The sequence below is a fragment of the Cyprinus carpio genome, chromosome B19 (assembly GCF_018340385.1).
Source record: "Cyprinus carpio isolate SPL01 chromosome B19, ASM1834038v1, whole genome shotgun sequence".
NCBI lineage: Eukaryota > Metazoa > Chordata > Actinopteri > Cypriniformes > Cyprinidae > Cyprinus > Cyprinus carpio.
This window is the reverse complement of record NC_056615.1, coordinates 10,642,664-10,656,984: the sequence shown is the minus strand read 5'-3', so window position 1 is coordinate 10,656,984 and position 14,321 is coordinate 10,642,664. Positions and strand designations below refer to the sequence as shown.

The 14,321-nt window shown below is 37.2% G+C and overlaps 1 protein-coding gene across 3 annotated transcripts in view; it reads right to left on the bottom strand.

Annotated features, from left to right (window-relative positions):
• Positions 1-478: 478 nt before the first annotated feature.
• The window catches only part of triqk (triple QxxK/R motif containing), a 20,191-nt gene continuing 6,348 nt past the window's right edge, over positions 479-14,321 (bottom strand). The window contains exons 3-5 of one of the 3 annotated variants that reach the window (XM_019123886.2): positions 8,400-8,485; positions 678-806; positions 479-636 (exon numbers count right to left, since the gene is read on the bottom strand). In XM_019123886.2, the coding sequence (XP_018979431.1) occupies positions 699-806; positions 8,400-8,485 (194 nt within the window). In that variant the 3' untranslated portion in view covers positions 479-636; positions 678-698. Of the gene's footprint in view, positions 807-6,023; positions 6,646-8,399; positions 8,486-14,321 lie in introns of those variants that run through there. The other 2 variants (XM_019123885.2, XM_042745116.1) reach the window with 2 other exon arrangements.

Here is a 14,321-nt window from a genome sequence, read left to right as displayed (position 1 = left end):
AATTTGGTTAAAAATGAATCCATCTGTGCTAATATACAATAGTGAGATGGAAATGATTAAAGGGATAGTTCACCAAAAAAATTTAATTCATCATCATTTACTCACCTTCACGTCATTCCAAACCTGTATGACTTCTTTTGCGGAACAAAAATAAGAAGTTTAGAAGCCGAGCTGTTCTTTTTCATTAAGTGAAAACGAAGATGGACCAGCAATTGTCAAACTCCAAAAAGCACCATGAAAATTTCCTGAAGCAATAGCTTTGTCACTGATATTTGTTATTCAGTGAAAATCTAGTGTTAGATTATATATATATAAAAAAACAACAGCCTAGAAATTGTGATATAAATAACTCCTTTTGTGTTTCATGCAGAGAGCCAAATGCATTTCAAAAGACACGAGAGTGAGTTAAAGCTGACAGAAGTTTCATTTGTGGGTGAACTATTCCTTTAAAATTAAAAGATCCAAATGGAAAACAAGCTGGTTCTTCAAATCCCAAAGCTGTGGGACCTGTGAAGCTTTATTAATAATCAAAAAGGATATCAACACTGCTTTGGAAGAAAATCTTTGCTTCTATGCACTTTAAGATTCATCTTCTTTCAGTGTCAGCTTGTATAAAAGGGGACAAAGATAGGAAATGTTTAATACTATGAAACCGAATTCCCAGAATCCTCTGAAATGGCATCTGTAAGAAAAGTCCTTCAGTCCATGTCCACATCCAGATCCAGCTCGGTGCTCAGGTTGAGGTAGAAGAATGCATAGACGACTAGCAGGAAGACCAAGACAGCCACAATGACCAATATGATGTCCTGCGATCAGAAAAAAAGAAGAACAGTTTACTTTCTGATTCAAACACTGCATAAATAACTATTAACAAGAATTTAAGGCAAAGCACTAGCATCAAATTAGTCATAAAATGTTATACTTGGATTATGTATTTAATTAATCTGCCAATGTGGAAACAGAATGATTCTGAAATGTGCAGCTTCATTCTTACAAATACAGACATGAAACCAAAAAACATTTTAGAGTCTGAAGCCATAGAACAACTTCATAAAGTTCAATAAAGAACTTTTTATTTGATAGATTTTCAGAAAAATCAATGCTTCATAAAACCCATACACCATCTGATCTGAAGAAACTATAATCTAACCGTAAGAACCTTTTAATCTACAAATAAGGAAGCCTATACAAAAAAAAAAAAAAAAAAAAGCTCTTTGATGGGAAAGGTGCTAAGCCTTCATTTTTCAGAGTTTTTATATTGAATTATTAAAATGCATATTTAATACTTCTTTAAAATACCTAAATGTTGCAATGCCATACTTTAGCAGTTTGACAATGAAACACTCTCTTTTCATTGCATGATCATAGACACATGACTGATCATAACCAAACACAGATATGTAACTCACACCACGAATGCTCAGCAGAAGTATCAGTATATTTTGGGCTCTTTATCTTTCCTCTCGCTGTGACACAAATAGAGTTTGGCAGACCCAGCAAGCTCAGAGAAAGTTAATCTCCCAGAAATGTCTTTGTTCTAATTAAGACTTGTTGGGAGCTTAATGCCCGAGCTAAATTGATGATGGCTGAAGGAATGGTATTCAAGCATGAATTAGATTTAAAGCAGTCATTTATTACCTTTTGTGTTAAATTACAATACTCATCAACCTCGGTTTCATTAAGAGCACTCAAGTATTTAACAAAGCAATTGTTCTTCATCTTGATAACTCGTTATCAAACTTTCTAATCAAAACTTGTGTGGTTGTGGGACTTTTTTGCCTCATTGGAACATTCAGAAGTTGATGTTTTTTCTAGAAATTAATTACAATTAGAGAAAACTGCAAGTATATACTGCAGAAAGCTGTGAGAACTTTCTGCTAAAAAGTTTATAGACCTCTTGTAAAATCTCCAAGTTTTTATCTTTTATCGGAATAGTTCAACCAAAAATGAAAGTTGGATGAAAATGTATTCACCCTCAGGCCGTCCAAGATGTAGATAAATTTAGCATTACATCACTTGCTCAACAAGGGATCCTCTGCAGTGAATGGGTGCCGTCAGAATGAGAGTCCAAACAGCTGATAAAACCATAACAAGTAATCCACATGACTTCAGTCCATCAATTAATGTCTAGTAAAGTGAAAAGCTGCATGTGTATAAGAAACAAACCCATAATTAAATGTGTTTTAAATTAAACCGTTGTTTTTGGTCCATGATTCATAATAATGCTTCTTCCAGCCCATCTCATCCTCTCACATAATAATCCTCCAACATATTTGTTTAAAACGGTTTTGGACCATGTTTGATCTCTGCATATTTCTCTCCTGATTCAGACAAGATGACTTTTTCACTGGAGAAAGCAATATTAAGGATTACGGACTCATATAGCTTTAAGTTTAAAACGTCTTGATGGATTGGTTTCTGAAAAACATCAGCTTTTCACTTCATAAGACTTTAATTGATGGGCTAGGGTTGTGTGAATTACTTATTAATTTTTGTGATTTTTTAATCAGCTGTTTGGACTTTTAATCTGATGGTACCCATTCAGTGCAGAGGATCCATTGGTGAGCAAGTGACAATGCTACATTTCTCCAAATCTGTTCTGAATGAATGAATGAATGAATGAATGAATGAATGAATGAAAAAGGGGTGTGTAAACATAAGCACAACTGCACTTATATAATTGCTAGCCAATTAAATCAAAAATACAATCTGTGAAACAAGAACTTAACTCACTAATAAGCTAAAGGAATGTGATGAATGCCAATAATTTTGCTGTTGTTTGATCACTAATCCATGGCATCATGCATCCTCCTGTAGATGTCTTAAAGTATGTTCTTCAAAGACAGAAGAACGAAGAATGAAAGATGGACAGAAAGACCGAGAAAATGAAATAATATATCATACGCATCCATCTATTGCCCCTCAGGTTTTCATTCACCCATAAACACATGCACACACATCAAACACAGAGCAGCATGCACATCCAGCCCGAGCAGACAGAGATAAGCCACCCAGCAAACAGGAGGCTAATAATAATTCTAGCAGATAAATTGTAAGGGGCTATTAAAAGCCTCCATGATGGCCATGACTATCTGTGTACAAGCTGTGGCGGCAGTCATCAGTGTGTATGTCCTCATTAGCACTCGCTGCCCGCTGCATTTATCTTGTTCCAGCCAGGCTCCAAACAGCTTAAGCCTCTCTTAATTGGAAAACTTTTAAATTTCATGCACTTTAGTTTCATACATTACCAGAGGCTCACGCTGATTCAAGTTCTTTATTTAACCGCTTTGTGTCAGAGCCTAAGTGTCATCGCATCCAAAAGGAATTGTTTTGCAGTTGTCTCTGGTGAAATGTGGCAAATGTTTCTAAATTTTTAAATACAGATTGAGTAGCAACAAAGGGACAAAGTAGTTCAAATGTGTCCGGTTTACAAGAGTGTCAATGACTAATAAGACTATCCAAGCTGAAGAAAAGAAAAAAAAGTCCACACTTTTATTTAACAAAAAATTTAATCACTATAAAAATGTAAAGCAGTTCAAGCAAGTAACATTATGAAAATATTTGTATTCACATTTTAGCCTGTATTTTCAAAAAGGTTTTCAAAAACATTTCTCAAATTTTATATATTATATATAAATATATATTTATAAATTATATATTATTATTATATATAATTTTTCTCAAAGTATTTTTCGGTTTACAAATATTTACATAATCTTTAATTTATGAAGACCCAAAAGTTATGACCTTGACAGTCATCTACAGCTGTCCTCTTTATGATATAATTTCCAGTTGTGTATTTTTCTAGGCATGTGACAAAAAAAATCCTGCAATTTAGTTACACCAAACGGATTGATTTGGTATAAAAAAGGTAATAATAATAAATTAATAATAAATATAATAAGATAGATAGATAGATAGACAGATAGATAGATAGATAGATAGATAGATAGAATTTAGCATCTACATTTTATTATATATCAACTTTATTTGAAATACTAAAATTATGTTTAATGATTTTCGTTTTAGCTAACAATTTCAACCATGCTGCATTTGTGCTATATTTTGGTTTAAGTACAGTTGGACACAAAAAGGAGCATCATGTCTTCGACCCAAAAATCCTTTTCTGAAAAGTAAAAAGTAAAGTAAAAAGCCATGAATACAGATGTGGTCTCATATTCTTTGATGAGAAAAAGACATACAGTAAGTCCAGAGGAGGCTGTGTGAAAATGAAATTGTCAGATGAGGGTATGTGAGTGAAGAGAGGGGACCTTGTTGTCTTGAGGAAGCTAGTAATTCAGCGGCTTACGATTCAGTCTTCCACATTCTGATGGAAAACGCTGGAATATTCCCAACAGCATCATGTGGCTCTCAGCAGCAGCTGTGGCATGCTGGGAGTGAGTTCCATTCATCTGGCGACAGGCCACTGTCTCTCACACACACACGCATCTCCTCATGTGTCCTTGTATGAATTCTCACGGTCTTCTGGTTTCACCCAATTCTGTGGTATTTTCTCATATAGCTCTGTGTTCATAACTTTGGCCCTCATGGCCAGGTGCGGTATGGCATCAGCGTCCAACAGAAACAGCTGAAGTGGGATTTTCCCCGTGTTAAGTGGCTGTGTAATTATCTCAGCCCGACCCAGGTGTGCTGTAATACTTCACCCTCTGCCGACCGCTGGCTGCCGTGCTACGGCGTCTTTGTGAGAGAGGAATGGTGTGTGTTTGAGGCATAAAAATGAAAGTTTCACTCATATGAGTGTAGACAGACTGTATAAACACAGAGGTGTGAATGGGACTCATAAACACAGTTTGCATACAGCGAGAGATACAGGTCTGAGACACACATATAATCTAAAATACTCTTTTATAAGAGAGCTCAGGGTCTTGTCTTCTAGTGATACAGAAAACAATGTCTACAACTACTACATTTAGTTTAGGGATGTATTGTATTAGTGCCATATCAATTATTAGCTGATATCTGCTTTATTTTACAGTCAATACTGTATATTTATTCATGCATTTTCACTTTTTGAAAAATTATAATAATTGATAACATTGTAAAATATACGTAATATTTTGCAAATCTCCTGAATGTCCATTTTATATTTTACATTACACAATTTATTACTAGGATTTAAAATATGTTTTTAGTTTTTACTGTTTTTTTAATCGATATTCTTGCATTTTATTTATTTATTTAGACAAAATAAAAATGTTACATCTGCAATGTATTGCTTATCAATCGAAAAAAAGCAAAAATAGTTATTTACCAGAATTTTTAATTTCTATGAATCCCTAATATAATTTGAGAATTTGAATTCTAAGAATTGTTCAGCATTCTAAGGATTGATTGTTCCACATTGACTGATTTTCCAACTGAACACGAACAACTAAAGTCAAATTGTAGATTACTCTATGTATTATTCCACTAAAATAATACTTATATATAACTTAATGATATATAACTTAATTAAATTCAGAGGCCTGGTGCTGGTATCTTGAATAAATTGATTTAAAATTGATTTTTTCGACAAAATCTCTATATTTAATTTCTATATTTTGTCTAAATAAATATAAAAAAAAAACTATAGAACTACCAATAAAAATAAAAAATTCTTTAATTAGTCAGACATATCAGTCAAAACACAATATATGAGTATCTAATTTAGATTGATTTTATGACCTTGACTCTAACTGACAAGGAAACTATTTTTTTCTTTTAAGATTTATTTTTGTAATTATTGCCTTTATTATCATGAGACAGTGTAGAGCTGACAGGAAGCGAACTGGGAGAGACGGAGGTGTGGGTGGTGGGGTGATTGGAAAGGTCCTTGAGCCAGGATTGTAACTCGGGACACCCATAGCGCAACACCGCTATTCATCAGTGCGCTGCCCACAAGGCAATCGCCGCCGACAAGACACTGAATTTTCAAAGATTTTCTCATTGAACATGAACAACTAAATTTGAATTCTAGATTATTCTTCTGGTATTATTTAACTAAAATTAATAAATTAATTAAAAATGTATTTCAGAGGCTTGGTGTTGGTGTCTTGCACCAGAAGGTATCAACATGTTTAAAAAAAGTGGTACTACTATGGCACTTTTGGGTATTTTAGAACCTTAGATAAAAATCACTGGGACTTACTTATGCATGCAATGGAATGTACTGAAGAGTGACAGTTAAAGTTGGCCAGCGGGCTCTCAATATTCAGCTCCAGGGCTAGAGAATTGGCACTGATTTTTTCAGGCCAGGCGCCCCACACAGCTGAGGCCGCCAGCACCTCTTCTCTGTGCCAGGTGATGCCATCCGCTCAGCCAGGCACCAGTGAGCCAAGCAGTGCCCACAGCAGGTGGTCGAGCGCCCGCTGCCTCCCCAAGCCGGCAGGCAACATCCCAACAAACCAACTGGCCTACAAGTGGAGAACAGCAGATTGAGCAGACTGCCAACACGGACCCCAGGATGCCCTGAACCTCAGCCTCAACCTGCTCTCCTGAGCCTCACACAGAACTCACTAACAGGAGCGATGCTAAAGAACGATGGAAGACGAAAAATAAGAACGTGTGTGCGTTTGGGCGGGTTGAGTGAGGGATGGTCATAGATGGAGAGCCACTTGCCAAGCATGCACAGCCAGAGAAAATGGCCTGTGGAAAAACAAGTGGTAAAAGTACGAGTCAACTCCTCAGAAAACCAAAGCCAAGGAGACCTACTGCAGAGAAGCACACACCAGAACAAAACTCAAGCTTGGAGCTCAGGGGTCCATTAGTCAAATTACGAACCAGAACAAACATATCGGCGTCCACGTTCCTCAGAAATGTGCCAAGTCAATGACCAAATCTGTACGCAATAAACTACATTTCTGACAGAATGAGGGGACGCTGCTTTCAGCAGTAAACAAATATTTTATCCACTGAGCTCATAGGCTTCACGCATACCTGTGGAAAGACATTTAATTGCTCCCAAATGTCCCAAACGAATCCATTAAGGACGAGAAGTTTCTTAAAACATGCACATGGAATTCATGTAAATAATTTTCTCCATTTTAAGCTCTCAGTAATTGGATAAAAGACTAATGACTTAGAAGAATTGTAATGAGGGCTTGGCTTTCTAACAATAACATTTGAGTTGCTAAGACCAGTTAATCTTCAGCCTTCACATTTGATTTCTTCATACCAAACTAAACCCAATACAAGCAAACGCAATGTTTTAAGTTGTATTCAGCTATGTTTCTACATTGTTCAGTCCACTGTGAAAATATTGCAGCTTATGAATTATGAATTAGTTTTAGATCACTGTTGTCAGCGAGAGGTCTTAGCATGGATACTAGCGGTTTTGGCTTCAGTTCCCAATGTGGAGCTCTGGATTTTGAGAGAACTGATAAAACATATTGCACCACAAATTCTCATGCCAAAAACCAACCAAAAATAACACCCTTGCCAAAATTAACAGGGACCAAGAGAGTATCTTCACAGATAATTTGAAAGCAGTTGTTTTGATTAATTATGTTAACAATAAATACACACATCAATGCATTAATGTTCACATAAAAACTAATAATAAAAAATAAACTTAAAAAAATAATAATAATTAAAAAAAATATAGGGATATTTCACACTAAAATTCTGTCATCATTTACTCACCTCATATAATCCCAAATCTCTATGATATTTATTCTGTGAAGCATAAGAGTATATATTTTGAAGAATGTTGGTAACCAAATATTTTTGGTGACCACTGACCAAAAAAAAGTTGGGTGAACTACACAAAACTACGATCTCTTTGAAACCAGTCTTTATGTACAGGACAAGTTTCTTTTTCAGTGCAAGTCTATGGGATTTTCGGTAACCTTTTTTATGAAAATTGTGAGTCTGATGGCTAAGAAAAGTAACAGTCAGGTATTATTTGAGATGTCATGTCCACAGCGCAAACGTCCAAGACAAATTATGCACCAAAGTTTAATACAGAATGAACAACATTGACAGTTATACTTGACCAAGCCAGTGCCACTAACACATAGAAATAACACAAAGACAGTGAATAAAAAGGTTTTCCCTCAAACTCTCGATTATTATTCTGGAGTGACAGCTGAGAGAAAAAGAAAAATCGAGAGAAAGCAAAGGAGATGGTGAGGGAGAAAGAGAGCTACTCCTCTGAGAGTCAAACAGCTCTTCTCTGCCTCATCAATATGGAGACTGCTTGAGTTGCTCTCAGGTTGGAGAGGTGTGATGAATAATGTGTGTGTGTGTGTGTGTGTGTGTGTGTGTGTGTGTGTGTGTGTGTGTGTGTGTGTGTGTGTGTGTGTGTGTGTGTGTGTGTGTGTGGGGTTTGGCAGATGGGGGAGAGAGGGATCATTTGGGATAGAGGGGGAGGTAATGAGAATGAAAGACAGCCATCTCACCCTGATTCCCGGAGCACTCCTCTTCGCCTCCGCCTTCAGCCGAGTGGCTCGCAGCGCTGGCTTGGTTTTCTTGTAATCCTGTTTTCCTGAGAGAGAAAATGAGGCACTCGGGTCATTCCTGCCATGTGACATTTGGAGTTAAATTTGCATTTTGAGTTAGGCTGAAAGCTTTTTTCATTTAACAGCTGAATAATGTTTTAATAAAACAAATATAATGCATTTGCTATCGTATTCATCAGCGTTCTATTACGAATCATTAAACTAATGCATTTTGCTGAAGCATTCTTAGTTCGCCTTAATGTATTTGCCCGTTTTAACCCTTATTAACATGACTTAATATGAGCCTGTTAACCTTCTGTACTATCTTATATAAGATAAATTAGAATTTAATTTATGCATGACTGAATTAGTCTGAGCTTATCTTAAATATACAAATGATGGACCATCACAAACTCATTTATTCCACATTAATTATTGACTTTTTATTGGATCAGACTGGCAAAAGTTAAGTGGTTTTTACACAAAATTGGATTAAAAATGCCCCAAAATGTTATTGGTTTCTTTATTACCTGCAGTGTGTCACATTTCATGTTTATTGTGGTATTGCTATTTTTTGTCCTTTTCATTTTTTTTTTTTTTTTTTTTTTTTCACAAATAAAATAAAATGCTATTCATGCATATTGACTTGCATTGTTTTTGATTTCAGAAATAAAAAAAAATCATTTAGATATTTTAAGTCACATTAAAATAATGGAATTAAAACCTGATATTAAAAAGAAAGCCTTATTAAGTATTTTGGTATAATAGGTTATTATTTATTAGAAAAAAAATAAGACTAAGAAAACTGAATCACTAGTTATATACTTACATGTAACCTGTGTAACAGCAACACCTTAATATAAAGTGTTACCAAAAACAAAACATTAGAACATATTTTAAAATATTTGTGGAAATAATTATAAAGATGTGTACACACAGTAAAGATAACATTTTTATTATTAATCTTTTACTTTGTTATTTATTAATAAACCCTCCAATACCACGACTGAGGTGAGACCCTCAAGCACCGAACCCCCAACCGCTCCTCGGGAGCCGCAGCATTGGCTGCCCACTGCTCTGGGTGTGTGTTCACGGTTGTGTGTGTGTGTGTGTGTGTGTGTGTGTGTGTGTGTGTGTGTGTGTGTGTGTGTGTGTGTGTGTGTGTGTGTGTGTGTGTGTGTGTGTGTGTGTGTGTGTGTGCGCGCACTTAGATGGGTTAAATGCAGCGCAAAAATTCCGAGTATGGGACACCATACTTGGCCACAAGTTCATTTTATTATTACTTTGCACTTGGTTACATGGCATTATTTTTAAGGTATATTTAAACTTCTGAAAATGGAATAAGTCTTTCTTAAAACCACATGAAACAAACATAAATATAGCAAGTGTCATTTACCCACTTGCATATGGAAATGCATACTATTTCACACCCTGTTTTTTTTAAATAGTATACAGAGCGCATTCTGCACACAGTATGCAGTAAGCAGTGCTAGTGCTCTGTTAACACAGAGAGGAAATCTTGAGCGCACTAGTTCACCTCAGTGGCAGTTATCAGGCAAGAACTGCGACAAAACCCACCGGGCAAAGCCACCACCTGGAGCGTGTGTGTGCAAGGTGTGCGAGGAGCATGGTGTCTCTAATTAGAAACAAACAGACGAAGGAATAGAAGTGAGAAAGTGGGAAGGCAACAGCTTGGTGGGCAAAGGAGGGGGCCATCCTCAGTGGCTGCAGCAGACTCGGGTCAGACTCAAGGTCTCCGTGAGAGCTGTTGACACACAGGGGCCGTTTCAAGTGCAACTCCTGCCTCATTAAGACTTATTTACATGGAGTGGAGGAAAGAGAGAGTGTCCTTATCCATCTTCAGCAGCAGACTGCCAGGCTGGATACTCTCAGATGCCCAAGTTAGACACTGACCCCTCCCCGGGGACTTTCGCAGGTCTCTTCTGCCTTATGGTGCACCTTCTGTGAACGACGCAGGCCTGCAAGAGGCCATTATCAGAGGTAAACATCCTGTTATTTTGTTCCAGTGCTGACTGATGGCTTGGTTTGGTACAGACTGGGCTGTTAAATAATGAACAGTGTGTTTGTTTGCAGAGACTTGTGGAATAGTTCTCAGTTTGGTCTCTGTGGGAAAAGACTGCAGGGCATTAATGCCAATCATCTGTGCAAAATACTAAACTGAACTGACCATTCAAACCCTTGAAAACATTACTGACCAGTCTTAGCAACTGTTGCAGTTGGCCTAATCATCAGGCAAGCTTTCCGCAGTAATTGTTACACTTATCATTTAGCAGATGCTTTTATCCAAAGCAACTTATTAACTTATTAGATTAAAACAGCATATTATGTTTTATTATTGCAATCTAATGTAGATGTTTTTATTATTGCATTGAAGTCAAAAGAAGCTTTATTATTGACTGAATGTATGATTTATTTACTTATAATTTTTTATTGATGCTTGTTGATACAAATCTTTATTAGACTACAATGATAAAAATTGTTTTGACAACAACAACATTATTATTATTATTATTATTATTATTATTATTATTATTATTATTATTATTATTATTATTATTATTATAAGCAAAGTTGTTTTGTGATCTGAATGGTGAGAAATGCATTTCCTCATTTTGAATAATGTCTAATTGTTAAGGCACATTTCAAACATGAAAATAGTTTGACCTGTGAATAAAGTATCCTAATAGTATTTATCTTATTATCCTAACCGTAAAAAAAAAAAAAATTAAATATAAATAAAAATACACTGCTCAAAAAAAATTAAATGAACACTTTGAAAACACATCAGATCTCAATGGGGAAAAAAATTTCATGCTGGATATCTATGGGGATATGGACTGGGTAATGTGTTAGGAATGAAAGGATGCCACATCATTTGATGGAAATGAAAATGATCAACCTACAGAGGGCTTAAATCAAAGTGAAAAAACGATGCAGCAGACTAGTCCATTTTGCTGAAATTTCATTGCAGTAACTCAATATGGTACTCACTAGTTTGTAGGGCCTCCATGTGCTTGTATGCATGCCTGACAATGTCGGGGGAAGGTTTTAATGAGACGACGGATGGTGTCCTGGGTTATTTTCTCCCAGATCTGGACAAAGGCATCACTGAGCTCTTGGACAGTCTGAGGTGCAACCTGGCGGCTTCAGATGGACAAAACATAATGTCCCAGAGGTGTTCTATTGGATTTAGGTCAGACAAGTGAGGGGGCCTTTCCGTGGTATCAATTCCTTCATCCTCCAGGAACAGCCTGGCACCAGGAGGAACCCTGGACCCACTGCACTCGCGTAGAATCTGACAGTGGGTCTGACAGTGGGTCCAAGGATTTTATCCCGATACCTAATAGCAGTCAGGGTGCCATTGTCTACCCTGTCTAGTCTTTGCATCCCTCCATGGATATGCGTCCCCAGACCATCACTGACCCACCACCTAACCGGTCATGCTGTTCTCCACAGCTTCTGGATTAAGGAGCTTTTACAGCCCTATCCAGCTATCCTAGAGTAACTGCCTGTCTCCTAGAATCACCTCCATGCTCTTGAGACTGTGCTGGGAGACAGCAAATCTTCTGGCAATGGCACGTATTGAAGTGCCATCCTGAAGGAGTTGGACTGCCTGTGTAAACTCTGTAGGGTCCAGGTATTGCCTCATGCTACCAGTAGTGACTTAACTGACCAGAGAAATATCCCAGGAGTTTAACTGAATTGATGCTGTACTCTGATTGAAAAGTGTTTCTTTTTTGAGCAGTGTATATATTCTATAGCCAGTAACCAGGGGGTGGGGCTTGGATATGTGTCCATTCTAGCTATTTTTAAATAACAATTAAAAAAAACTTTTCCAACTCAGTCAGCAAGTAGAGCAAAAATATAAAAATCCAAACACACCTATAACATATGACTATCTCTCTCCCTCTCTTAGGGTCTCCGGGAGTTTACGCTCTCACCTGCGGAGATTTTACATGGTGTGGAAAGCAAAACTCGTTTTGTTCCAAGCCAACTGGGACAGATTAGGTGTGTGTCTTATTTTTCTTGAAACTTCCTGTTGTGGTGTAAATACCCACAACAAACAGCCTCAGCCATCTGTTCCAAATGAATAGTTAATTGTAATCATATCATAGTTTGAAATAAATTGTTTATATTGCGAGACTTTGTGGCTCTGCCAGTACGCTGAATCACGCGCCATCGAGTTCAATGAGGCGTTTCTCTCTGCGTGAGCACTCACAGATGATGACGACTCCATGGCCTTCTTGGCTTTGCCGTCTCACCGCGGTTGCTCTCAAATTGGCCAGCGATACAGAGGCGGGCTTTGAACGCACCTTCGCTCATTAATCACCATTCAACTGCATCACAGCAGAGCGATATCTCCCCTTACTTATTTACCAGAAGCAGAGTGGAGCCTCTCTAATATAACATGCCATTGTTTCCTGTGTACTTGAGCGGTATGACCCCTCCGTACACACTGTGCTGTCAGATGTTGACAGGGAAGTGACAAGAATCAACCCACGGGGCCAAAGGTGCCTTTCAAAACTGCTGCAGATGATTTCATTTCAAAAGCCATGACTCCTCATCCACAGACAGATTCCCTTCCCTTCAGCCCAGCGCTTTTCTAAAATGATCTGGCTAATTCACAAATTGCACTTCATTACGGGAGAAAACAAGCACTTTGGAGAGTGGAGAAAAGCTCTGTGCAATTATTTCTGTTATAGGATTGCGAAAGAAAGAAAGAAAGAAAGAAAGAAAAAAAATATCTATCTATCTATCTATATGCTGCTTATTAATAGTTCTAGTTAAATTTAGGTAGCGGGTAGGATTAGGGATGCAGAATATGGTCATGCAGAATATGTGCTTATAAGTACTAATAAACAGCCAATATGTTAATAATAGACATGCAAATAAGCAACTAGTTAAAAGTCAGAATTGGTCCCTATACTAAAGTGTAACCACGATACTTCCAGGCCAAACACTTTGGATTTAGTGTGAACAGCCCTTTATGTGCCCAATTTGAATGCAGCACTAACAGACTGCACATGTACTGAGAGTGTACAGAGGTCAAAAATAAAGAACTTTGTCTTTGTAAACAAATTGAATCATTCAACACAAAATAGAATTTTTGTCTGTAAACAGAGGAAGGGAGTGCAACCTTTGCACATAGCTAAAAACACTGTGACATGACTGTGATGCACAAGTGAGAGTTCTGCCATCGGACGACCGGGTCAGGCCATGGTTTTGAAAACTGTGGAGATCTGTACCATACAAGCTCCATTCAACCCTCATATCAGAGATATTAAGACCATATACAGATCAGCTGAGTGCACATTCACACAAAAATGATCAGAAACAGAGAGACTTAGGGATGTGTCTGAGTGTTTGGTCATGCAAATAATTGCTGGACAAAGGCAGAAAGGATGGTGTGAATGATCTTGACTCAAGGGGGATGACCACACAGACCTGAGGAACCCTTTTGGTGGTTGACAGCTCTCCAGAGTCCATTATGCAGTTTAATAACAGTATTTAAAGTCAATGTGTCTACAGCAGCTCTACAAGGTACTTGACATCAAAAAAGCTTTCTCTCCTTAAAAAAAAAAAAAAAAAAAAAAAAAAAAGAGAAAAAAGCAAGACCTTTCAGGATAAAAATTACCTTCCCATTACAATCTCAAATTACGATGTGTATTCTTCCTTTGTGTTGCTTTACGCTATTTTGGGTGCTTTTTTTGTTAAACAGCGATTCTCTGAAATAGGCTGATATAGACTTCTTTTCAAAGCATACTGAGGGAAAGAGAGGGAGGACTGGGGGGGGGGCTAAATTGTCCACAACCTGCTGTTACGATTTTGAATTGATGAGACGCAAAAGAAAGAAAACAAAAT